The following is a 26,310-nucleotide window of genomic DNA, read 5'->3' as shown; positions in this document are numbered from 1 at the left end:
TAATACGTAAATCTGTCTCCTTTAAGGACATTGTCCAGATATTTTGTCGTGTAAGTGTAAATCTCTGCTTCTGGCAGACTAGTGAGTAATATAATGTTTCTTGCCCTGTGATAAATTCAGATGATCTTGGCGATGTGGTCAGTGGAATACTCTTACTCACTAAAATAACCAGTAAATGCTGTAAATTGTTGTGGTATTGGACTCGCTGACATTAACATCAGCTCTAAACCTCATTTTAAAATATCTCCCTGTTTGCCCAACTTATACTTTATTATAGTCACTACGTATTATTTTATATACTCTTGAACTGTTATATGCCTTACTGTTATCCATGCTGGGTGTTATGCGTGATCCTACAGCGTTCTCTGCCCCAAAGCTATTTCACAACCTAGTTTTCCGAAACAAACGATTTATCGGTGTAGGTACCAGCGATGAAACAGGTAAAGAATTGCAGTCTCTCGTCTAAACATAAATATGTACATCACCTTTAATTGCATGCGTTTGTTGACTTTCAAGGACTACTCCAAAAGACAATGGTTTCTCCCGGGTTATTTTATCGGAGCTCTTGTTGTGAATTCGGGCGGAGAAAGGAAAGAGAGCGCATAATAGGGGTTTCAAGACGAGAGCTCAGCCGCAGGTCCAGAATACCTCCCCGTGAATTTACTCAAGCATTTTGAAGAGCGCGCGCTCATTGTTTCTGCTGCATGAAAGGGCCGCGTTTGACAATTAACTCCGTGAGGATAGCAGCCACTGCTGTTGACACAAAGAGCGTACAGCAGAAAGGCTTTAATCTCAGCTGACATAATGGCTGGCTTAAACAAATTGATTGCGTTAGACAGGTGCCCTTGATATTGCCACGAAATCAGTCACTTCATATTAATACAAATACCATAAGCATTTCTTTTGCATCACTTAGTTGTGATATACATTTGCCCCACCTATGTTAACTATTTGTCAAATTACTAGAAAATGTTTAACATTGTCGTTGTAAAAGGGCAAGAAAGAAAAATAATAATAAGGAAAAGGTGGTTACTAATCCAGACAATCGGTGCACATATTATAATAGTCATTATTGTACATATTCGGTAAGGAACTTGAAGTTAATACCAAATACCACAAAATCAAGTATGGATATAAAAGTTCGTATTATTTTTAATAAATAATATAAAGCGCACCACTAAATTCTTCTTTCACAAGTGTTTCACGTGATTTTGAAAACAGCAATGCATAAGATAGAAATAGCAGGACATAGCGAGGGAGCAGGACGGTCTTCTGATCAGGTGAGTACAAAATCAAATAGAGATAACGCAGTAATAGGACGAATAATAAACAACCAAACAGGAACGCGGGTGAACTACTATGAACAGCATAATGTACACATTATCGTAACCACGATAGACACAAATCCAAAAAAAAAAAAAAACACTATAGTAGAAACTTATAACCTCCGCAGATGCAGAGGCAGAAAGAATATAGGATGAGATAAAGGAGATTGTTCATTCCTATCAGGGAGACGAAAAGTCAATTGTTGTGCGAGACTGGAATTCAGTAGTAGGGAAAGCAAGAGGAGGACAAATAGCATAACATGGACAGGAGAAAAATGAAAGGGAAGTCGGCTGGTTGAGTTTTGCACAGATCACAATTGTTGCAAACACTTGGTTTAAGAATCGTATTTAGAAACCAGACTTTAAACTGCAGAATTTCGAGTAGACCTGGTATCCGACCATAACTGATAAGTTAAGAACTGTAGATTAAAACTGAAGGAATTACAAAGGTAGAAAAATTAAGAGATGGATCTTCACTAAATTGAAGGATTGACTGTTCAGAGATTCATTGCCATAATTAGGCTACGACTGATTGAAACATGAGACAGGAATACAATAGAAGATGAATCCGTAGCTTCGACTGATGAAATACTTGAGGCAGCAGATTAATTAAATGTCGAAAAAGACAAATATGGATAGTAATCCCTGGATAACGGACGAAATACTGAAGGTAATAGATGAAAGAAGAAAATTTAAAAATATTTAGAATTTTATCCTTCTTCAGCAACCGTAGTCTATATAATGAAATAAGAAGCAGTCAGTTGCAGTGAAGAAATTTAATTTCTTTACTGGTTTCGGGCACTTAGTGCCCTTCTTCAGAACGCTGTACCATACACGCAAGTAAGTAGAAGTGAGATAAGAATATTAAAGTTAGGGACGAAAAGTTTTAAAAATGTTGTAAAAATTAAAATTTAAAAATGGCACATACTGATGCCTATCGCATTATTTGGGAGTGTCAGTAGTAAAGTGCATACAGAAAAATACCATGGTCGTTATTTGTGGTGTATTTTCCCGTACAGCCTTCGGAAAAAGGGCAATAAGTGCCCGAATCCGGTAAAGAAATTAAATTTCTTTTATGAAAGTGGTTGCTTATGATTTCATTAAATATAAAAATAATAAAAGTGCAAAAAGTGAATTAGGAAAGTAGGATTCCATCTTTCTTTTGGGGCGCGGCAACTTCCTCTTCAGCTGAGTGTAGCTCTTGCAACCTACGTCCTAATTACTTCCTGAAAATAGCCAATGTTCGCCTACGGTTTTTACCTTCTAGAGCTCGCTCAACTACCATGGAAGTTATTTCTTGACGTCTCAACACATATCCTGTCATTCAGTCAATTCTTCTTGTCAGTGTCTACTCATGTTCCTATTCTTAACGGTTATGTGGAGAAACTCTCCACTTTTTATGAATCCACATTGTTTTGATCTTCCTTCCATAGTATGTCATCTTGAAAGCTTCGCATTTCTGCTTCTTCGGTTTTCCCAAAGTTCATGACTTATTTTCATACACAGCTGTGCTCCAAAAGTAGTTTCTCAAAATTGTTTCTTCAAATTGAATCTGATGTTTGTTACTATTAGACGATTTTTGGCCATAAATTTCGTCATTCTCAACGGTAGTCCGATTTTTACGTCCTCCTTCCTTCATCCGACATGCGTTATTTTCCTTCCAAGATGGCAGATATGTTTGACTTCATCTTCCTCGTAGTCCTCAATTTTATCTTATGCCTATAGCGGACCTCCTTTTTCCCACTGCTCATTATTCTTTCCTCGGTTCGCTCCCAATGCGCATTCTGTACTAATTAGTCTGTTCATTACACTCAACATGCCTAGCCAGTCTTCCTCACTTTCACTGATGTCAAGAAGTCTTATCGCTGGTATCATTTCAACATGAATTTTAATTTCGTTCCTTCATTTCCGTCGTTGTTCCTTTGATGTAGGGACTAAACAGAAGTAAGGAGGAGGGGGAAAGGGACTGCACCATTTACAATTCGAATATTTCGTTTTGAACGTTCCTATGTAATTTTTACAAATGAAATGACATGATTTCAGAGGCTTTGCTGGTCTCATACAGACATTATTTAATGTATATACATTAAATTTTATTTTTTCCTCTTGCTTCTTGCACCTTCTTTCCTTATAGCTTACTTTATTTTTCTCAGAATTTCGAATACCCTTCACTGTTTTACATTGGAGAACATTTTTTCAACGCACTCCAATCCTATGAAGGTGTCTTGGTTTTTCTTAACTCTTGCTTACATTATCAAGTGCAACATCAACACTGCCTGCTTGGTGCAGTCATCTTTCCTGAAGCCAGGATGATCATCATATAACAGATTCTCAATTTTCTTAGCACCCTGGCACCGAAACGGAAGATGACAGAAAGAAAGCGTAAATACTAAATTCGGTCGTCAGACACTTTCGGAGAGGAAGATCGTAATACACGTAATACAGCCATACAGCCATTCCCCATCCACCTCCCTCCCCCCTCCCTCGTTTTCAGTCATCTCACGCCGACATGACAGACTTTGAGATACGTGATCACGGAATATAAAAGGAATTACAATCACTTAATAGTGGAAAGATATCAGGACCAGATGACATGCTTTAAGGATTCTACGGAGAATATACGAATGAACTTGCGGCCCTAACATCAATAGTTGATCATAGGCCCCTGGAACAGCGGATAAAAAGTAGCGACTAGAAAAAAAGCAATGATCTTTGCCATTTAAAGAAGGATCGTAGGACAGATGCATGTAATTACAGATCTATATCGCTGACGTCAACCTTTTGTAGAATTATAGAACATACTTTATGCTCACATACTATAACATTTTTACAGGAAAAAAATCTCCCCTGTAAAAAACCAACATGGATTCCACAAACAGAGTTCTTGCGAAACAGAGCTGTCTCCATTCCTCTATCACATTCAGAGTGCGTAGACGTCGACACCTGAGTTATGCCATGTTCCTTGACTTTATTTTATACACTTCGGTTATGTCTTTCACTGACCAAAATACCAGCTTATCGAGTATCAGACAAGCTCCTGAGTGGATACTAGAATTCCTTGCAGATATGACTCAAATCGCCGTTGTCAGCGAACAAAATGGACAAATGTAAAGGTAGTTTCGAGAATACCCCAAAGAGTCCGATAAGGCAATTACTGCATATAATCAACTGGATAATGTCGGAAGTTCCATGAGGCATTCGTGGATGATGCGCTCTCTATAAAAAGGTAACAACGCCGGAAGACTGTAGCGATGTATAGGAAAACTTTAGGATTGGCAGTTGACCCTGAACATAAATAAATAACATATTGCGCACAAACAGAGAAGAAACGCACTAATGTACGGTTACACTACAGATGAAAAATCACTTGGACAAGTAACTGCCCAAAATTGCCTATAAATAAACATCCGTCGTGACCTAATGTTTAGTGACCATCAAAGCGAATACTAGGAAAGCAGATGTCAGACTGAGATTCCTAGGAAGACTTAAGAAAATGTAATTCATGTACGACACAAGTGGCATAGGAACAAGAAGGATTAACGGTTGAGATAGACAACAGCGGCGCGTTCGCATTACGGAGATGTTCATTAAACTCGATTGGCAGACGAAACAATAGAGGCGTTGTGCATTATGGAGAGGTTTACTACTGAAATTCCAAAAGAGGAATTACCAGGAAGAGTCGGGTGTTGTTTGTATCTTTCCATATGCATCTCGCGAAACGGACAGAACGAGAAAATCGGAACATTAGACCTAATACCATGGTTAACCGACAATCATTCATCCAACGCACCATTCGGGAATGCAACAGGGAAGGGCGGAAGAGATAATGGTGCCAGAAGTACCCTCCACCACAGCGCGTAGGTGGTTTATGGAGTATAGACATGCGAGACTTACACAGATCAACAAAAATTTGTATGACCCCAATACATCCTATCTTGTCATTGTGCCTGTTCCTGTACAGATCAGGAGGTGAGCCCTGACGTTTGTAAACATATACACTATTACCTTTAGAGCTACTAACAGGTAGAATGCTGCACTAGGTTTGCAGAATCGCTAGTAGGGACACTTTAGAGACGTACAACACTAGAGTTAACATCCATCGTGACGTGAAGGACAATCACGAACAGTTATCGGGTCCACATCATCACGTTACGCACAAAAGACTTATCAACCAGGGAGTTTCACGTCTTGCGCATCTGAGTTGAACTGATAGATGCTGGCATGGTATCGGTTCGAGTTGACAGGTAGTATTGAGGATTTTCACCGCCCAGGCTCTCATATTCGACAGGTGCCTAGAACGATATGTACTACCTCTTTTGTGTCAAATGAAGTGTGGAATGAGTCCTCCGGAACTGAATTTGTTTTCAAAGACGATACACGACGTGATGTATCGCATCAAAGTTTTAGGAGACTGTCGTATGACGAGAATCTCCATATCCAATGGTCATGGTGACCACCACGCCCTAAATCACAGCACCAAGGTGACCTTCACGGTTGGGCAAGAAATCATACAGAATGAACGCCACTCGGCTCGGTTTGTACCCTACTAATAGCAGACCAAGTGTTTGGAGACAACCAGTAATATCGAACGCTTCCAACACTGTGCCCCACGTGTGCAACATGGTCTTGATGGAATTGAGTTCTCGGGTGGCGTTATCTGGCGCCAGCCATACACCTCTCGTCATTTTTGCGTGCAATCTAACTGCTATACGGAACAGGGACGAGATGCTACAAGCAATAGTAGGACCATATCGTCAACATTTTGGAGACGATTCCACGTTGATGGATGACAAGTCACGTGTCCACGGTGCTGTTCCCGTGAACACGTTCGTTCAGCATCCTAGGACCACCAGAATGGAGTGGCGTGTCTGCTACCCAGTAATGAAAGCAATCGAACATGTGTGCGATCTTTCACGAACCGTTTATTAAAGGACCTGTCAACAGTTGCAGTACATATGTTTGGCGACTAATTTCGAATCAACTGGTTCATTTCCCAGCCTGGCCTACTGAGGCTGCACTGAAAGTGCCTGATCATAATAACAAACATCAAAATGGTAATACATACCTTATAAAATGTACGCAGAATGACTGTCACAATGCACATCTACCTTTTAACAAGTCAAAATCTTTGCAAAATCAGACATAATGTCTTATGGGACAACCGCAATCAGTGATTTTATAATGTTACTTAAAATCCGTCTTGATTGCAAATTTTTTTCTTTTTTTATTATTCATATGACCGGTTTCGGTTCATTCTGAACCATCTTCAGATCTGTAAAAATAATTATACTAATTTACTATTTCACGAAAGCAAATCTTTTTCATCCTATCTTATCAACATCAAATGTACCAGAACGTACCTGATATTTAAGTTACAGGAGTAACCCGTCCAATTCAGCAACTTTCACATGCTACGTCACATAAAACTGGTTGGCAGAGTGCACGTCATTTATATTAATTATAACACTATTACCGACAGGTGGCGTCTGGTACATTTGTTACATTCCATTTGCACATACTGTATTCAGTAGATCTTTTTTATATTAAAAATATTTAATTAAAATATGTAGATGTCAAAGCTAAAATCTGTACTTGTCAGGATTAAAAAACATTAAAATTATCATTTTGATACGATCTAACAGGCATAGGGCGATTTATATATCTATGGTGCTGGTGTGAACTTGTTTTCTTCTACGGTCTGCTTCCGTGGTTCCCGCCACTTTGGTGTTGTGCCGCGGTCCGCTCAGTCGTCTGCTGTCCATCGCCGCGGGCAAGAGGGCCGCACAGGAGGGCCCCGTTAACGACGCCAGGCGTTGCACGCGTCTTCCGGCTTCTCCACCGCGCACCATCTCTCATCCCTCGGCCTGGATCTCCATACGCAACAGTTGTCATCTTAGTAGGTCGTCATAAATGCTAAAATAGGCGTTATGATTGAATTCGCTTTGATCGTTGAGGATTAAATCCGGATCTTTATTTTTGTGGGTGTATATTTCGATCTCTTCTAAAATGTTAAGGAACCGTCCCTTGTGAGCTCTATGCAGGATGTCTAAGTTGTTTTCAATATTCGTGACTGAGTGCTTTGTCGCAGCCATATGCGCCCCAAAAGCTGTTTTGTTTTGAGAGTAGGTGTGCTCCCTGAATCTGGTTTCAAAGTTCCTACCAGTCTGCCCTATATATTGCTTACAGCAGTCATTACATTTGATTTTATATACACGTGAATCCTGAAATTTATTCCTACTATTACACATTCTATGCCGGAGCTTCAATTTTAACGTGTTATTTGTTCGGAACCCTATTTTAACGTCGGATTTACGAAAGCATCTTTCAATTTTGTCTGCAATTCTTCCATTGTAAGTGAGAGCTACATATTTTTTCTTGTTGTTCCTCTTAACTGCTACTTGCCTTCCTTCTGTTTGTTCCATTTGCCTCTTCTTTATCTTCCTATAAATATTCATCACCTGCTTACGCGTATATCCGTTCGCTACGGCCACTTGTTTTCAAATACTTAACTCCTTTTCTACTTCGTGTTGGCTTAGTGGCAATCTTAGTAGCCTGTATACCATCGAAGTAAAATATGCCCATTTGTATCGCGGTGGGTGACAAGAGCGCTCGTTGATAACTACATCTGTACACGTAGGTTTTCTGAATATGCTAAATTCATGCTTCCCATTTTTCTTTATTAGTGTTAAATCTAAGTAATCTATACGGTTGTTTTCTTCAAATTCCATGGTGAATCTAATTTTCGGGTGTTGAGAGCTCATTTTTTGTGCTAAGTTTTCGATATCATTTTTATCTCCTTTGTATAATAAAATGGAGTCGTCCACATATCTCCTGTAATATACAATTTTCTCAGCGATATTAGGATTTTCATCAAAGAATTTGTTTTCTAAGTGATTTACAAAAATGTCAGCCAGCGTCCCAGCTAAACTGTTCCCCATTGCCAGTCCGTCTTTCTGTTGATAAATTTTACCATTGAAAGTAAAGTAATTGAACGACAAGACATGTTCCAACATTTCCACTAGTTCAATCACTTCCCCCAGTGCCAATTTACCATGAGTGGGGAGATTGTTCTTAATGATCTCAATCGTTTCTTTTACGGGAATGTTTGTGTACAGATTGGTGACATCCAATGAAGCTAGTGACGCGTTCTGAGGTATAAGTACGTCTTTAATTTGCTCGGTATATTCGTAGCTGTTGCTAATGTTGAAAGTCCGACGATATGTATATGCCGCCTTCAATCTGTTATTTAGCTCTTTATTTAATTTATAACTTGGGCTGCTGGTGTTATTAACGATTGGGCGAATCGATTTTTCAACTTTATGGAGCTTTATTTGTGATCGTAATTCGGGGATTCGCGGATTCATTACTTTCAGTTTAAACTTTTCCTCCTCTGTGAATAGAAACACACTGTTATCTATTTGTTTCCTTATTTCTGTTTGAAATTTCTTGGTTGGATCTTTCTTGACTTCTACTATTCCGTTTTCCATAAAGAACTTTTCAGTTTTCTCTATATAGTCTGTATCGTGTATTATAACCATAGTGCCGCCCTTATCTGCCTTTGTGACGATAGCCTTACGTGATTCTAACTTCTTATTCAAGCCCTTAAGAGTTAGTAGTTCGTTTCTGTTCTTGTGAGCAGAGTGCATTTCATCTATAATCGACTTCTTTACTTTAATTGCCGTGTTTGTCTGTTCGTATCTATTCATATTTGCGATATCACATGCAATTTTCACTTCTGCGACAGTCTTTTTTATTGTATTTGAGTTAATTGCGGGATTTAGGTTATATTGCAGGCCTTTATTTAAAAGATTCTGCTCATCTTTTGTTAATTCTATCTCAGTTAAGTTCACGACCCTCTCACAAAAAGTATGCAACTTTTTATACGCCGTTTCGTTATCAGTATTAAAATCTACACCTAGGTTAAAAAGCTTCTTCTGATGTCTGTTAAGAGTTAATTCTCACTCCCTGCCAATTCTATTTTCAATCTCTCTGCTTACGTATGTGAACTGTAATGGAGATAAAATGTCACCTAAAATCAAGTGAAGATTAAAAGCTTCTCTATTTAACTTGTCTTTCATTTTATATGCTTCTCGAATTTGAGTTTCAATCCATAATACTTAACTTTTACGTTTTACTATTTGTGCTATGTTTGACATATTCCTGATTTTTACTTTTGCGTAGTTAGGAGTAATCCCTGCGTCTAAGCATGTTTTGTTAAATTTTATTTTCAAATATGAATAGATGCGAACAGACAAACACGGCCATTAAAGTAAAGAAGTCGATTATAGATGAAATGGACTCTGCTCACAAGAACAGAAACGAACTACTAACTCTTAAGGGCTTGAATAAGAAGTTAGAATCACGTAAGGCTATCGTCACAAAGGCAGATAAGGGCGGCACTATGGTTATAATACACGATACAGACTATATAGAGAAAACTGAAAAGTTCTTTATGGAAAACGGAATAGTAGAAGTCAAGAAAGATCCAACCAAGAAATTTCAAACAGAAATAAGGAAACAAATAGATAACAGTGTGTTTCTATTCACAGAGGAGGAAAAGTTTAAACTGAAAGTAATGAATCCGCGAATCCCCGAATTACGATCACAAATAAAGCTCCATAAAGTTGAAAAATCGATTCGCCCAATCGTTAATAACACCAGCAGCCCAAGTTATAAATTAAATAAAGAGCTAAATAACAGATTGAAGGCGGCATATACATATCGTCGGACTTTCAACATTAGCAACAGCTACGAATTTGCCGAGCAAATTAAAGACGTACTTATACCTCAGAATGCGTCACTAGCTTCATTGGATGTCACCAATCTGTACACAAACATTCCCGTAAAAGAAACGATTGAGATCATTAAGAACAATCTCCTCACTCTTGGTAAATTGACACTGGGGGAAGTGATTGAAATAGTGGAAATGTTGGAACATGTCTTGTCGTTCAATTACTTTACTTTCAATGGTAAAATTTATCAACAGAAAGACGGACTGGCAATGGGGAACAGTTTAGCTGGGACGCTGGCTGACATTTTTGTAAATCACTTAGAAAACAAATTCTTTGATGAAAATCCTAATATCGCTGAGAAAATTGTATATTACAGGAGATATGTGGACGACTCCATTTTATTATACAAAGGAGATAAAAATGATATCGAAAACTTAGCACAAAAAATGAGCTCTCAACACCCGAAAATTAGATTCACCATGGAATTTGAAGAAAACAACCGTATAGATTACTTAGATTTATCACTAATAAAGAAAAATGGGAAGCATGAATTTAGCATATTCAGAAAACCTACGTGTACAGATGTAGTTATCAACGAGCGCTCTTGTCACCCACCGCGATACAAATGGGCATATTTTACTTCGATGGTATACAGGCTACTAAGATTGCCACTAAGCCAACACGAAGTAGAAAAGGAGTTAAGTATTTGAAAACAAGTGGCCGTAGCGAACGGATATACGTGTAAGCAGGTGATGAATATTTATAGGAAGATAAAGAAGAGGCAAATGGAACAAACAGAAGGAAGGCAAGTAGCAGTTAAGAGGAACAACAAGAAAAAATATGTAGCTCTCACTTACAATGGAAGAATTGCAGACAAAATTGAAAGATGCTTTCGTAAATCCGACGTTAAAATAGGGTTCCGAACAATTAACACGTTAAAATTGAAGCTCCGGCATAGAATGTGTAATAGTAGGAATAAATTTCAGGATTCAGGTGTATATAAAATCAAATGTAATGACTGCTGTAAGCAATATATAGGGCAGACTGGTAGGAACTTTGAAACCAGATTCAGGGAGCACACCTACTCTCAAAACAAAACAGCTTTTGGGGCGCATATGGCTGCGACAAAGCACTCAGTCACGAATATTGAAAACAACTTAGACATCCTGCATAGAGCTCACAAGGGACGGTTCCTTAACATTTTAGAAGAGATCGAAATATACACCCACAAAAATAAAGATCCGGATTTAATCCTCAACGAACAAAGCGAATTCAATCATAACGCCTATTTTAGCATTTATGACGACCTACTAAGATGACAACTGTTGCGTATGGAGATCCAGGCCGAGGGATGAGAGATGGTGCGCGGTGGAGAAGCCGTAAGACGCGTGCAACGCCTGGCGTCGTTAACGGGGCCCTCCTGTGCGGCCCTCTTGCCCGCGGCGATGGACAGCAGACGACTGAGCGGACCGCGGCACAACACCAAAGTGGCGGGAACCACGGAAGCAGACCGTAGAAGAAAACAAGTCCACACCAGCACCATAGATATATAAATCGCCCTATGCCTGTTAGATCGTATCAAAATGATAATTTTAATGTTTTTTAATCCTGACAAGTACAGATTTTAGCTTTGACATCTACATATTTTAATTAAATATTTTTAATATAAAAAAGATCTACTGAATACAGTATGTGCAAATGGAATGTAACAAATGTACCAGACGCCACCTGTCGGTAATAGTGTTATAATTAATATAAATGACGTGCACTCTGCCAACCAGTTTTATGTGACGTAGCATGTGAAAGTTGCTGAATTGGACGGGTTACTCCTGTAACTTAAATATCAGGTACGTTCTGGTACATTTGATGTTGATAAGATAGGATGAAAAAGATTTGCTTTCGTGAAATAGTAAATTAGTATAATTATTTTTACAGATCTGAAGATGGTTCAGAATGAACCGAAACCGGTCATATGAATAATAAAAAAAGAAAAAAATTGAAATCAAGACGGATTTTAAGTAACATTATAAGTCAAAATCTGATTGTGGCTTGATGAATGCATGTGTGGTTTGTGACAATTATTCCCTTTAGACACTTCCATCCTCTCATTTAAAACGCCGACGCACTCCGCTTTCATGTCACGCTAAATCTCTAGCTCCTCTGCATTTGATAGCAACCACCCTCTTTCTTCAACCAGCAATATCCTCATGCTTTCCGTTATGTCCCCCAACGAAAGCTGCTGATTCTTGAGATGCTTTACTACAGATGACAAGCCGTTCTCTCTATTATTATGCTCTCTAAATCTAACTTTAAAATTCCATCCCGTCTGTATTATCACTGATCGGTTGGGTGTTGGAGAGAAGCATGGTAACCAGCAAAATGATAAAAATTAGGACCAACATAAAGTCATGCAGTATTGGTGGACTATCTCACATAAAACTTCCTGGCAGATTAAAACTGTGTGCCCGACCGAGACTCGAACTTTCTTTCAGGAGTGCTAGTTCTGCAAGGTTCGCAGGAGAGCTTCTGTAAAGTTTGGAAGGTGGGAGACGAGATACTGGCAGAAGTAAAGCTGTGAGTACTAGGCGTGAGTCGTGCTTCGGGAGCTCAGTTGGTAGAGCACTTGCCCGCGAAAGGCAAAGGTCCCGAGTTCGAGTCTCGGTCGGGCACACAGTTTTAATCTGCCAGGAAGTTTCATATCAGCGCACACTCCGCTGCAGAGTGAAAATCTCATTCTGGAAATATCTCACATAAATTAGCACGGTTGTTTAACATGGAAGAATTGGTTTCACAACGGACAACGAACTAGGACAGAGGCTGAGGCATAAGATCGACAAAGATGACAACTGGATGAGGACGTCAGGGGTATATGAAGTAAAATGTCAGAATTCTGGAGCGAGATTTGTGGAGCAGAAGGGACTGAATTTTAAAGTGAGATTTAAAGAACATAATAATAGAGAGAACCGCTTATCAGCTGTATAAAGTATCTCAAGAATGAGCAGCTTTCATTGGGGATAAACGGAAGGCATGGGGGTGTAACATGTTGAAGAAAAACGATAGTTGCTATCAAATTTAGAGGAGGCTAAAGATTTATTTTGCCTTGAAAGAGGAGTGCGTCTGAGTTTTAAATGAGAGGAAAGAATTGTTTAAACGAAATTTCTGGGCACACTTTAGCGATATCCTCCTTAAAAAGCAGTCACGTACATATTTTATCTAGTGAGGTAGGATTTACGCATGCTATTCCTTTCAGTTTGCAGCATAGAGAGACCTTTAAGTTAGAATGGGCTAGGACCATACAGGCCTTTCTCAAAGATGACAAGCAGTGATATCGTTGGTACTGAGCATGAGCATTAGTCTTTCAGTACAGATCCTCGTTGGTAGGCGACGGCAGCTGCTTTCAGATCCCAACTGTACCTCGGGAACGGTGAATGCACCTGTAATTTCTTAAGTTTTATCGTTTAAGTTTACAATGCACGTGTCCAACTTGTTTTTGAGTTGTGACAAGGCCTAGTTGCATAAAAATTACTTAAAGTTGTTTATAACTCAGGACGTCTGTAGTTCTTATATGTAAGTCGGTATAAAAAGGGTTGCTTTATCTGGTTTCCTTGTTTTCAGCACTTGAAAAAAGGAATAATGTTATTGCGAAACATGTTGTGGCAACAATCTCATGATTGGAAACTGAGCTGAATATCCTCGATTGACGGTTTTGTGGTTTTGCAGTTGTATTTTTTTTTTTTTTTACTTTTATTTTTCTTGATTTGGCGATATGGAGACATTGCAAGTGAATATCTACAATTGACTCAAATATAGGTTTTGTTTTCGGAGCCATGAATTTTGAAATAAAGGATGACGCAAAACTTTTGTTGATATGTGTAGATGCAAAGACTATCTTTTATTTATCTTCCCTCTCGCCAAAACTTACATTTGCGCCTACGACATTACTCTAAAATTTACAATTAAGTTCCTAAGCAGAGGGTTCATCGTACCAACTTTAAGCTACCACTCTACCGTTCCACTCTCGGGAGAAACGCCGGCCTCTGTGACCGAGCGGTTCTAGGCGTTTCAGTCCGGAACCACGCAGCTGCTGCGGTCGCAGGTTCGAATCCTACATGGTTATGTGTGATGTCCTTAGGTTAGTTAGGTTTACGTAGTTCTAAGTCGAGGACACTGATGGCCTCAGACGTTAAGTACCATAGTGCTTAGAGTCATTTGAACCAATTTTTTTTTATTTATTTTTATTGGGAAAACGAACACTTAAATCTTTCCGTGTGAGTTGTGATTCCTGTTATTTTTCTATTGTTGTTGTTATTGTTGTTGTTCTTGATGTGGTCTTCAGTCCATAGACTGGTTTGATGCAGCTCTCCATGTTTATCCTGTGCAAGCTTCTTCATCTCCAAGTATCTACTGCAACCTACATCCATCTGAATTCGCTTAGTGTATTCATCTCTTGGTCTTCCTCTACGATTTTTACCCTCCACGCTGACGATCCCTCGATGCCTCAGAACATTTCCTACCAACCGGACCCTTCTTCTAGTCAAGTTGAGTCACAAATTCCTATTCTTCCCAGTTCTGTTCAGTACCTCCTCAATAGTTACGTGATCTGCTCATCTAATCTTGAGTTTTGAGAGCTTCTGCTCTCCTCTTGTCTAGACTGTATATCGTCCATGTTTCATACATGGCTACACTCCAGGCAAATACTTTCAGAAAAGACTTCTAACACTTAAATACATACTCGATGTTAATAAATTTCTCTTCTTCAGAAACGCTTTTCTTCCCGTTGCCAGTCTTCATTGTATAACCTCTCTACTTCGATCATCATCAGTTATTTTGCTCCCCAAATAACAAAACTCACTAGTTTGAGTGTCTCATTTCCTAATCTTATTCCCTCAGCATCACCTGATTTAATTCGACAACATCCCATTATCGTCGTTTTGCTTTTTTGGCTGTTAATCATGTATCCTCCTTTCAAGACAATGTCCACTCCGTTCAAATGCTCTTCCAGGTCCTTTGCTGACTCCCCAGAATTACAATATCATCAGCGAACCTGAAAGTTTTCATATCTTCTCCATGGATTTTAATCCCTACACCCAATTTTTCTTTTGTTTCCTTCATTGCTTGCTCAATATACAGATTGAATAACATCGGGGATAGGCTACAACCCTGGCTCACTCCCTTCTCAACCACTGCTTCCCTTTCATGCCCCTCGACTCGTAGACAAAGTAATTGCCATCTGCTTTCTGTACAAATTGTAAATAGCCTTTCGGTTCCTATATTTGACCCCTGCCACCTTCAGAATATGAAAGAGTATTCCAGACAACATTGTCAAAAGCTTTTTCTATGTCTACAAGTGCTAGAAATGTAAGTATGCCTTTCCTCAATTTATCTTCTACGGTGAGTCGTGTTCCATCATTTCTGGGGAATCAAGACTGATCGTCCCCAAGGTCAGCTTTTACCAGTTTTTCCATTAGTCTGTAAGGAATTCATGTTAATATTTTGCAGCCATGACTTATTAAACCGATAGTTCGGTAATTTTCACACCTGTTAATACCTGCTTTCTTTGGCACTGGAATTATTATATTCTTCTTGAAGTATGAAGATGTTTCGCCTGTCTCGTACATCTTGCTCTCCAGATGGAAGAGTTTTGTTAGGGCTGGCTCTCCCAAGGCTATCAGTAGTTCTAATGGAATGTTGTCTACTCCCGGGGCCTTGTTTCGAATTAGGTCTTTCAGTGCTCTGTCACACTCTTCACACAGTACCATATCTCCCATTTAATCTTCATCTACGTCCTCTTCCATTTCCATAATACACTCCTCAAGTATATCGTCCGATATATACTCCTTCCACCTTTCTCCTTCCCCTCTTTGCTTATTTTATTATGATGATCATTTCTCCTTAAGGAGGTGGAGGTCAGAAAATTATTTTCACTCTCTGAGGAGAAAGTTGATGATTGAAATTTCATGAGGGCCTGCAGCAGTGGAAAACGCATTTGTTTTATGACTGCCACCCCAATTCATGTATCACATCCGTGGCAGTATCTCCTATAGTTCACGATAATACAAAACGAACAACCCTTCTTCGAACTTTTTCGATGTTCTCCATCAGTCCTATCTGATTCGGATCTCACTCCGCACAGCAGTACTCCGGAAGACGACGGACAAGCGTGGTGTAAGCTGTCTCTTTGGTAGATCTATTACATTTCCTATGTTTTCTATCAATAGGTAGCTGTCTTTGATTTGCTTTCCCATAACATTACCTACATATTATAATTGAAGTTATTCGTAATTGTGGTTCCTAAGTATTAATTGAGTTCACAGCCGTTAGATTTGTGTGATTTATCCAGTAACTGAAATAATTTAGCGAATTCTTTTTAGTGCTCATGTTGATGACTTCACATTTTTCATGATATAGTGTCATCAGACGGATATCTTGTCTAAATCAATGCGTTAAGTCGTTTTCATCATCTGAAGACATTAAGTGATGGTAAATGATAGAATCGTCTGCAACAGTATAAGAGAACTGCTCGGATTGCCTCCTAAATTGTTTATGTAGCCGGCCGATGTGTCCGAGCGGTTCTAGGCGCTTCAGTCCGGAACCACGCTGCTGCTGCGGTCGCAGGTTCGAATCCTGCGTCGGGCATGGATGTGTTTGATGTCCTTAAGTTAGTTAGGTTTAAGTGGTTCTAAGACTAGGGGACTGATGACCCCCTATGTTAAGTTCCATAGTGCTTGGAGCCATTTGAATTTGTTTATGTAGATCAGGAATAACAGTGAGCCTATAACATTACCAGATATTATTTCTGTTTTACTAGATGTTTTTCCGTCAGTTACTAGGGACTGTGTTCTTTCCGATAGGATATCACGAAAACAGTCGCACAACTGGGACGATAGTTCACAGGCACGCAACCTGATTAAAAGTCTCATCCGAGGAATGGTATCGAAAGCCTTCTGGAAATCTAAAAATATGGAATCTATTAGAGATCCATGACATTGGCACTCAGTACTTCATGAGAATAAAGAGCTAGATGTGTTTCACTAGAAAGGTATTTGCTGAATCCGTGTTGGCTATTGGTCAGTAAATCGTTTTCTTCGAGGTGATTCATAATGTTCGAGCACAGTACAGATTCTAAGACCTTCTGCAGATCGACGTTAATGATACCGCTCTGTAATTCAGCGGTTTCCTCCAGTTATCTTTGTTGGATATTTGTGTGGTTTGCGCAACTTTCTAGTCTCTGGTACGGATCCTTCTACGAGCGAGCGGTTGTACGTGAATGCTAAATATGGAGCTACTTGTCAGCATACTTCGACAGGAACCTGACGGGTGTACAGTCTAGACCGGAAGCCTTTCCTTTCTTAAGTGTTTTAAGCTCCTTCCCTTCACCGAGGGTATCTACTTCTAACTTATCCATGTTGACAGTTGTTCTTGGTTCGAATTCTGCAATATTTTCTTCGTTTACTTTTCTGAAGAAATTTCGGAAAATCGTGTTTAGTAGCTCTGTTTTAGTGGAGTTGTCATTAATAACATCACCATTTTTATCGCTCAGTGAGGGTATTGATTGCGTCTTGCAACGGGTGTTCTTTACGTACAACCAGAATCTCTTTGGGTTTTCTACCAAACTTCGAGACAGCGTTTCGTTGTGGAAACTATTAAAAGCATCTCGAATTAAATTTCGCGCTAAATTTCGAGCTTTTATAAATCTTCGTCCATATTGGGTATTTTGCATTCTTTTAAATATGGCATGCTTTTTTCGCCGATTCTCCAATAGTGTTCTGACCTGTTTTGCTTACCACGGGGGATCAGTAGAGTCTCTTATAAATTTATTGGGTGTACATCTCTCAACTGTCATCGATGCTATTTCTCTGAATTCAAACCATATCTGGTTTTACTTACACAGTCAGATTCAAAGGAGTGGACCCTGTCTCTTACGAAGGCTGTGAAGCGAATTTTTATCTGCTTTCTAAATAGATTTAATTTTTGGTGGGTTTGGACGTACCGGAGTTAACTCTAGCTACAAAAACCTTGTGGGCACTAATTCTCGTATCTGTCAAGTGGCTACTTATTTGGGCAGGATTATTTGTTGCTGAGATGGCTCAAATGGCTCTGGGCACTATGGGACTTAACATCTGAGGTCATCAGTCCCCTAGAACTTAGAACTACTTAAACTTAACTAACCTAAGGACATCACACACATCCAAGCCCGAGGCAGGATTCGAACCTGCAACCGTAGCGTCTGATATAACAAAATCAGAATGAAATCGATCTTGTACGCAGCTAATTAACTGTGAAATAATCTCAGCCACAACAACCACATGCCTGTAGAAACAATAAGGGTCGAGGTATTTTCTTTTTCATTCGTATGTATACGTCCTGTGTCTTTATTTCCGTTTTTTCGCCCTTCCTTAAAGTGTGTGGTCATGTGTGAGTGATTTGAATGTAGTAGCAGACGAACCAGAGAAGTGGTGGGTTTCTTAATCTTCTACCAACCTAAACTGTGTCAGTAGAAGGCAGAGAGCAGGAACAGGAGGATTTGGCCAAAGACGCGTAAGGCTAAACGTCTTCCTAGCAAAGGATGGTCATGGGCCTCCCCCACCACCTCGCACTGCTCGGGGAGAGCTCCGAGCGACGGTTAGTCGGGGGAGGGTGAAAACAGCTAAGCGACCAGACGTTCCCTCAGAAGGGTTGCGTCGGACAAGGTATAAAAGGTATTTGAATATGTTACGTATTTGTTAAACTGTACAATTTTTTCGAAGCTATTTTTGCAATGATCATTTAGGTACCGGTTATAATTTTTAGTTCAATTAAGCGGGTGCAGAACAATGAGATTTCCGTTAGGCGCGACCACGCGGTCTATAAATTCAAATCTCAACCCAAACCTTAAACGTTACAGCTTGTCTTCTTGTTTTTATTCGTGGTAAACATTTTTAAATTATAAAAAAAACTGTATCGAGTGTGCGTGTTGCAAGATGAGTGCTAAAAATATGCCGCCACAAAACCCTACTCGTTGTCAGCCACGAGGTGTATACAATTCTTTTGACTAAAAATGCTGTGGACATTCGCTTGCCTGTGTGGTGGATTTAGCGCATGTGAATGTCTGTGTTTTAAAATAGAGCAGTGACCACGTGCTCCCCAGACCGAAACCACATAGGATCTCTTCCGGTCGAAAGTGACACACAGCATCTTTTCCAACATGAGACACAACCTGCAGCTGGCTGCTCCCTGTACTCTTCATGGCATTTGGAAGCACCTGTTCCACATCTGGAATGACTCCTCCCGGTACGCATACAGAATGCACGCTGGAATCCTTCCCCTCCTTCGCAGCGATATCCCTAATGGACCCCATTACGCGCCTAACGTTAGAACTCCCATCTACCAGTAATCCCATGTCCTGTTAACGCCAGACCTTGCAGGCCGAGAAAATGGTTCAAATGGCTCTGAGCACTATGGGACTCAACTTCTGAGGTCATTAGTCCCCTAGAACTTAGAACTAGTTAAACCTAACTAAGGACATCACACACATCCATGCCCGAGGCAGGATTCGAACCTGCTACCGTAGCGGTCCCGCGGTTCCAGACTGCAGCGCCTAGAACCGCACGGCCACTTCGGCCGGCGCAGGCCGAGAAGATTCCTCTGGAATAGAGCGGGTGACTTCGTCAACCACAGACAGTGCCCGAAATCTGTGCTTCAGTCGAGCCCGGCTGGCCCTGCCATCGGCTCCTCGGAAAGTCTTTTGCACTTCCACACCTTGGAGCGACCTCCCACTCCACAAAAGGTGAGGGATCAAACCAAGTGATTGCAGCACCCACAGCGGCCACAGTAGTAGACCGATCGGGAGACACAGGCTGGACATCTCTTGGATCGCCCTGTTCGACCCCCCCAAAGTGGTGCTTCTTGGAGCTGTGAGCGAATGGTCACCATCTCGGTTCGCATCTGAACACAGTAATCACAGTTTCTATCCGTACTAACTACGCCCAAATAAATAAGCATAAACGCACAAAATTTAGGAGTTGGAGCTAAAGAACACTGGCAAAACCTAAAGCAAGTCGCTTCTTACGAGAAAATCACAGTACTTGTAAATATAATCCACAAGCGAATGGTGTGCTCGCCTTTATCTCTCACCTGATAGAGCTGTGCGCGGCTCGTGTTCATTCCGTTTATTGTTTGTCATCTTCTCTTACCTTACTGCCACATTGTTTTCTTGTTCCATTTACTGGCGTCACTAACTTATTGCCTTACCTGCCCGTGAGTGGCAGCACCTGCGCTTATCGATAAGTGCTCTGCCGTACTATCTCTGGAGCGACCGATAGTATTCCCGGGTCGAGGTGTGTCTGGAGTTCGGTATGGAGCTCGGCCGGGATGCAACAACAGTGAGTCGGGGACGGTGTGGACAGCCAGTGCTCGCTGACCGCTGGCGACAAACATGAACTGTCCGACGGGAGGAGATTGGAGCGGGACGATCGATGGTTGGTCTTTCGGTTGGTTGTCTCATCGAGCGACGTGTATTTGGTCTTTTGACCATTGCTGGGCCTCGTCACTTGGTCATTTTGTCGGATGTGGGTCGGTTGCTTCCTTGTGCAGAGATGTCGTAGCCAATGGGTAAGAGTTACCTCTGCATGATTGGGTCCGAGCCAGTGTACCAGGGTCGCCATGTCTCCGAATTCCGAACGGATATCGAATTGAGTCGGGTTGGAGCTGCAGTCAGCTTCAGACAGCCAAGACTCGCCCGAACGCCGCCGACACACGTAACTTCAGTGGCAACCATCTGGGTTGGTCGTCCAGTCGGTCATCTCATCGGACGACGTGTATTTGGTCGCCGACTGCTTGTGGAAACTCTCTGTGTCAAATTGATTCGTCCTTGTAGCTTCAAATGGTTCAAATGGTTCTGAGCATTATGGAGCTTAACATCTGAGGTCATCAGTCCCCTATAACTTAGAACTACTTAAACCTAACTAACCTAAGGACATCCCACACATCCATGTCCGAGGCAGGATTCGAACCTGAGACCGTAGCGGTCGCGCAGTTCCAGACTGAAGCGTCTAGAACCGCCCAGCCACACCGGCCGGCGATTCGTCCTTGTAGTTCCACATTGATTGCTTTTACGATTGTTAGAGTTCTTGTGCAAGTGTGTTTACGTGGAACCGTGTGTAGCTTCTGTGATTTCCACTGAGCAGATAAATGCTGTCTGCGTACTGGAGTAGGCAGTTGGTCGGTTGCGACAGAGGTAATTGTTTAATTTTGTTGGTTGGTTCTTGAGCCGCCCCTAGGTCATGTTGCCACCCGATTGTTTAGTGTTACGCAGGGGTGCCTGTCTCACCTAAACTGTTGTTATGGTTTCCTCCCCAGGTCGAGCCTTGGAAAACTTCTGAGCACCACTGTTTGTTGTTTATGAATGTCATTTTATTTGGTCTCTGCCAGGCCTTCAGTGGTGGATTAATATCGTCTGTTTTATGTTGAGTATACGGCCTTCAGCAGAACTTCATAACAACTGTAAGATTAGGCCTTCAGCTGTGTTCCTTTTAAAATTCTTGTTGCTCTGTATTTATGCCTTCAGCCGCGTTTCTTTCAGAATCTGTGGATTTAATATGTAAATCCTTGTCTGTAAAGTTTCTCTTTAATTATCTTGAATTCTTGAAACTGCCTTCAGCCGTGTTCTGTAAATGTTTATCCTAAGGTTGTCTTTAATTATTTTTGAGTAATTGTTTGGGCCATCAGCCGACAAGATACTTCAAGTTTTCTTAAGATTTTTTCTGTTGTACTGTAAAGGCTTATCTTTAAAGTCTTTTTATTATGTAAAGAAAATTTTTTTTAACTATGCTTTCAGCCGAAGGATTAACTTGAATTTTCCTTAATATGGCCTGTAGCCGGACTTTGTAAATGCTTGGCTTTAAAGAATTTCGTTAGCTGATCTGAAATATTATTTCGGCTTTCAGCCGAGAAGATATTGTAATTTTACTTAAGTAAGGCCTTCAGCCGTTACTCTGAATCCTGGTGTTATAAAAGCAATCATTTAAACTTATTCTGGAGAAGGTACTTGGGCTCTCATCCGTGAATTGATCTTCGTTGTTTTAAAGGGAAAACTGTGCACTGGTTTGAGGACTAAAGTTATGTGTGTTGTTGTGTAAGTAGCAGTAATTGACCTTGACCTCTTTCCACAACCGGATCCGCTCATTACTGGGAAACCAGATTCCACTGATATAATCGAAACAAATAACCAAAAACCGGTACTATATCAGCGTCCATAGATGCGTCGATCCAAGCGGGAGTACTTTACTCTACACTGCTATTAAAACGCAAGACTGTGTCTAGTAAGTTCACAAACATGCAAGAATTTAAAATAAAACTAAACTAGTATCCACACAGATTACTAAAAATAGGTTGCTCCCGTCTGACGTTCGTAAATATAATTCGCAAACGAACGGTGTACTCGTCTCTATCTGCAGCAGGAACGCAGGTCCCCTCTAACTGACAAGGAGACGGCACAACCGTGGAGTCGGGGATTTGTCCGAAATTTTGTGTGGTGAAAGAAGACCCCCAACACCTCACGTGGTTAAAATATTAGGACGGACTAATCGGAAAATCACGAGACATATCGATCCAAAGTTTCGTAGGTGCCTTATACGTATAAATGTTAGTCCATTGCCGAGCCGCCGTCTGGCCTACATGGTTCGCCGGCACGGTAGCTCAGCGTGTTCGGTCAGAGAGCCGGTTGGCCTCTGTAATATAAAAAACTGAGTGGAACGATCAACCCCCGAACTTAACAGGGTGTCTTGCGACGTCCGCAACGACCAAACACAACGATCAACAACGAGCAAAAAAAAATAATAAAAAATAAAAAGTAGGTTAGGGCTCGGGCTCGGACTCTTACGCCAGAGGTTTCGGGTTCGATTCGTCCTGTGGTACTTTTTCTTCTTCTGTTTAATTTTCTTTTGTTATTCCACCAATTGTTCAAAAAGTTTCCCAAACTTACATTATTTTAGCTCAAGAACGTAAAGTTTTTCATTGAATGAAAAATATTCTTGCTCGTTGTTCTATTTCGTTTTATGGGGTTTCAAGGTTTAAAGGGGCTTTGTAGGGGTCCCCTTGGGATTATAACGGACATCTGCACATAGCACCGTGCGCGAGCCGTGAGAAGGAAATGGCACTTTGTTTTTTGATTTCGTCGTGAACAGACGTGCCTGTTTCAAATTTCAACGTGTTATTCCGATCCAGTTGCTGGCTCATCTGGAAGAGGAGAAGAAATTCCTGAAGAATCCATTCGTAGTGATCTATCAAAATTACGACTGAAAGACGCAGTGGGGTATTATGAAAATCCTTGACGGAAAATAATTTAATTGCAAAAAAAGGATGTCGCCAGATGAAGAGAAAAGAGTATCTTTCACAATGGGAGAAAGATATTAAAAGTGGTGGTACGCGAATGGATAAATTTGAGGAGATAGATTCGTGGACCTACGACCGTTTCGTGGAAGCAAGACAGCAATATTAACAAGTCACGACAAGAAATTTACAGCTATGGCCATTGGCTGCCGCTGCACAGTTCGTCGATTTCAAATTCAAGGCGTCTGATCGATGGGTCGCGGCATTTAAACAGAAGCACAGAATTTCAGAACGCGAGATCACGAAACCGGTTTCGAAAAAAGAAGCGGCGTCAATAGAGGACATCCAGGCGTCTGCGGAGAACTTTCGTCGGCAGCCGTGCCGTTTAATCAAATGGTAAAAATGGCTCTGAGCACTATGGGACTTAACATCTGAGGTCATCAGTCCCCTAGAACTTAGAACTAATTAAACCTAACTAACCCAAGGACATCACACACTTCCTTGCCCGAGGCAGGATTCGAACCTGCGACCGTAGCGGTCGTACGGTTCCATACTGTAGCGCCTAGAACCGCTCGGCCACCCCGGCCGGCGCCGTTTAATCCCTCAATACCATGAGGATTATGTGATAATCACTGACCAAACAGGTAAATACATGTTTTCTGCGTACAAAATGTTTGTACCGATGTAAAATATCAACGAGCATGAGGGCGAATATTTTTCAGTGAAGGAAAAACTTTCCATTCTTCAGCAAAAATAATATTTTAAAAATAATGTAGGTTTGGGAAACTTTTCGAATAATTGGTGGAATAACAAAAGAAAATGAAACAGAAGAAAAAAAAGTGCCAGAGGAGGAATCTAACTCGAGACTTCTGGCGTAAATGTCCGAGTCTAAGCCCTAACCTTTTTTTTCCCAACTGAGCAAATTTTTTTTCTTTTTTTTCGAATACCACTCTTTTTGGGCAAGTGCTCTACCAACTTTTTTAATTTTTTATTTTCTTTTTCGTTAATTTTTAGAAAGCCCCTAAATAAAATGGTACTAAAAAAACCTTAAGTGCCACCGCCACTTTTCATCCTATAAAAAAAAAATCTGGTCCACTTCAGGCGTTGGCTCCTGACTAAAACTACTCCAGAGAGCTGCCTATATACCAGGGGAAATCAAGGTTAGGGCTATCCTTACAAACAAAACAAAATCTTCCTTTTTCTGAATTTTATTTTTATTTGTATTGTTTTTATTTTTTTATTTATTTATTTATTTTTTTTTAGTTTTGTTGTGTAAGTGAGCAGAGGCCTGCGCCCCGCTGGTAATATGTTGACTCACGTCTTCTCGAAATTGATGTGTCCGTTCAGTTGTTCAGATATGTTCATTAACCTTCTAGGCCAGACGGCGGCTCGGCAATGGACTCATAAATCACCTAAGAAATGGCGGATCGATTTTTCTCGGGATTTTCCGAGTAGTGCGCCCTAATATTTTAACCACGTGAGATGTCAGGGGTCTTCTTTCACCACCCAAAATTTCGGACAAATTCCCGGCCCCACCGTCGCGCCGTCTTCTTGTGAGTCTGACACTGTCGCCATCTGTGGTATTTTTTACAATAAAATGCTCCGTCTGCAAGCACTTCACAGAGAGATATGCAGAGTACAGATTTGGGAAAAATTAATGTTTCGGAGTAGACAGCCGAGTTGATGCCCGGTAAGCGGGGAGGCGGCCGTCGCGCTGGTAGTAGCGGTAGCGGGAGGAAGAGGGCGAGGTGTTTGCCGGTGATGCAGTGCCGGCGCCGCCGCTATGATGGAGTGCGGTGGCCGCGCCGTCCGGGATGCGTCCGCGGCCTACTCTCATATTTCAAGGGGAAGCTGCACGGCAGCTCCGCGACTCCCGGCTACCGGTGGAAAAGGCCATCCCCCGCGGGCCACCGCGTCCTCCGATGAGAGCGAATTTCAAAGCCCTGCCCGCCGAGTTTCGCAGTAAATCTGCAGCCCCGCGGCGACTTATTTATGAGGGCGGGGACCGCACGAGGCGGCGCAGGCGCGCGCTGCAAACAATTTGCTGCCTGCAGATCCCATCTCCGAGCGCAGCCACTGTGCGTCGCCATCGTGTTGCTGAGTTCTTCCGGACTGCCTACAGTGACATCTCGACGAAATGCTGAGGACGCGGTTTGCTAGATGGGAAGCGGTCCACTATCTTATCTTTTCAGCACTGCTGCAGGATGGACCCGGCACTTTGACGAGTACATTGTCCTGGACGGAGAGTTTTCGTCGGAGACGGCAGGAGTGCTCCAGAGAAGTGTAATAGGATCGCTCTTGTTGGCCATAAACGCTATAAGTAAAAAAAAAAAACGACCCACCATGGAGGAATTATCCGAATAGGACGGAAATCTGCGGATGTGATTTAGTGCATAAACAGACGAACTGGTTACAATTTCAGAAGAATTGGATGATTTATCCTAGAGGAACATGAGAAGAAAAAGCAAGCCAAGAAGTGTAGTGATTATAGAACAATTAGTCTGATATCACTGGTGGCAAAGATCATTGCAAGAATACTAAATAGACGGTTGGAAAAAAAATTGAAGAAGTGATGGGAGAAAATCAGTTTGGCTTCAGAAAAGGAAAAGGCACCAGAGACGCCATGGCACAATGAGGATATGGTCAGAGAGAGTTTTGGCCGTTAAACGAAGAAGTTTGCGCTTGTTTTATAGACTGGCAGAAGGCCTTCGACAGAGTCAATTGGAATATATTGATGAACATCCTTAAGGAGATAGTAATCAACTGGAGAGATCGGAGACTTACAAGGAACTTGTACCTGGGACAAAAGGTAAAGGTACGATTGTACTATGGAGAAATGAACAGTGTGGACATAGGAAGGGGAGTGAGACAAGGATGTTATCTGTCGCCAAGTCTCTTCAAACTGTGTGGAGAAATGCTGGAGAGAGAAGCGCTGACAGGATGCG

The 26,310-nt window shown here is 41.2% G+C and overlaps 1 protein-coding gene across 1 annotated transcript in view; it reads right to left on the bottom strand.

Annotated features, from left to right (window-relative positions):
- The window catches only part of LOC124606489 (protein white-like), a 305,924-nt gene extending 280,722 nt beyond the window's left edge, over nt 1-25,202 (bottom strand). The window contains exon 1 of the mRNA XM_047138470.1: nt 25,073-25,202. Within this exon, the coding sequence (XP_046994426.1) occupies nt 25,073-25,202 (130 nt within the window). The remainder of the gene's footprint in view (nt 1-25,072) is intronic.
- Between the last annotated feature and the right edge of the window lie 1,108 nt (nt 25,203-26,310).

Source organism: Schistocerca americana, chromosome 3 (genome assembly GCF_021461395.2).
Source record: "Schistocerca americana isolate TAMUIC-IGC-003095 chromosome 3, iqSchAmer2.1, whole genome shotgun sequence".
In the NCBI taxonomy this organism is placed as follows: Eukaryota; Metazoa; Arthropoda; class Insecta; order Orthoptera; family Acrididae; genus Schistocerca; species Schistocerca americana.
This window is presented reverse-complemented; position numbering and strand designations above follow the sequence as displayed.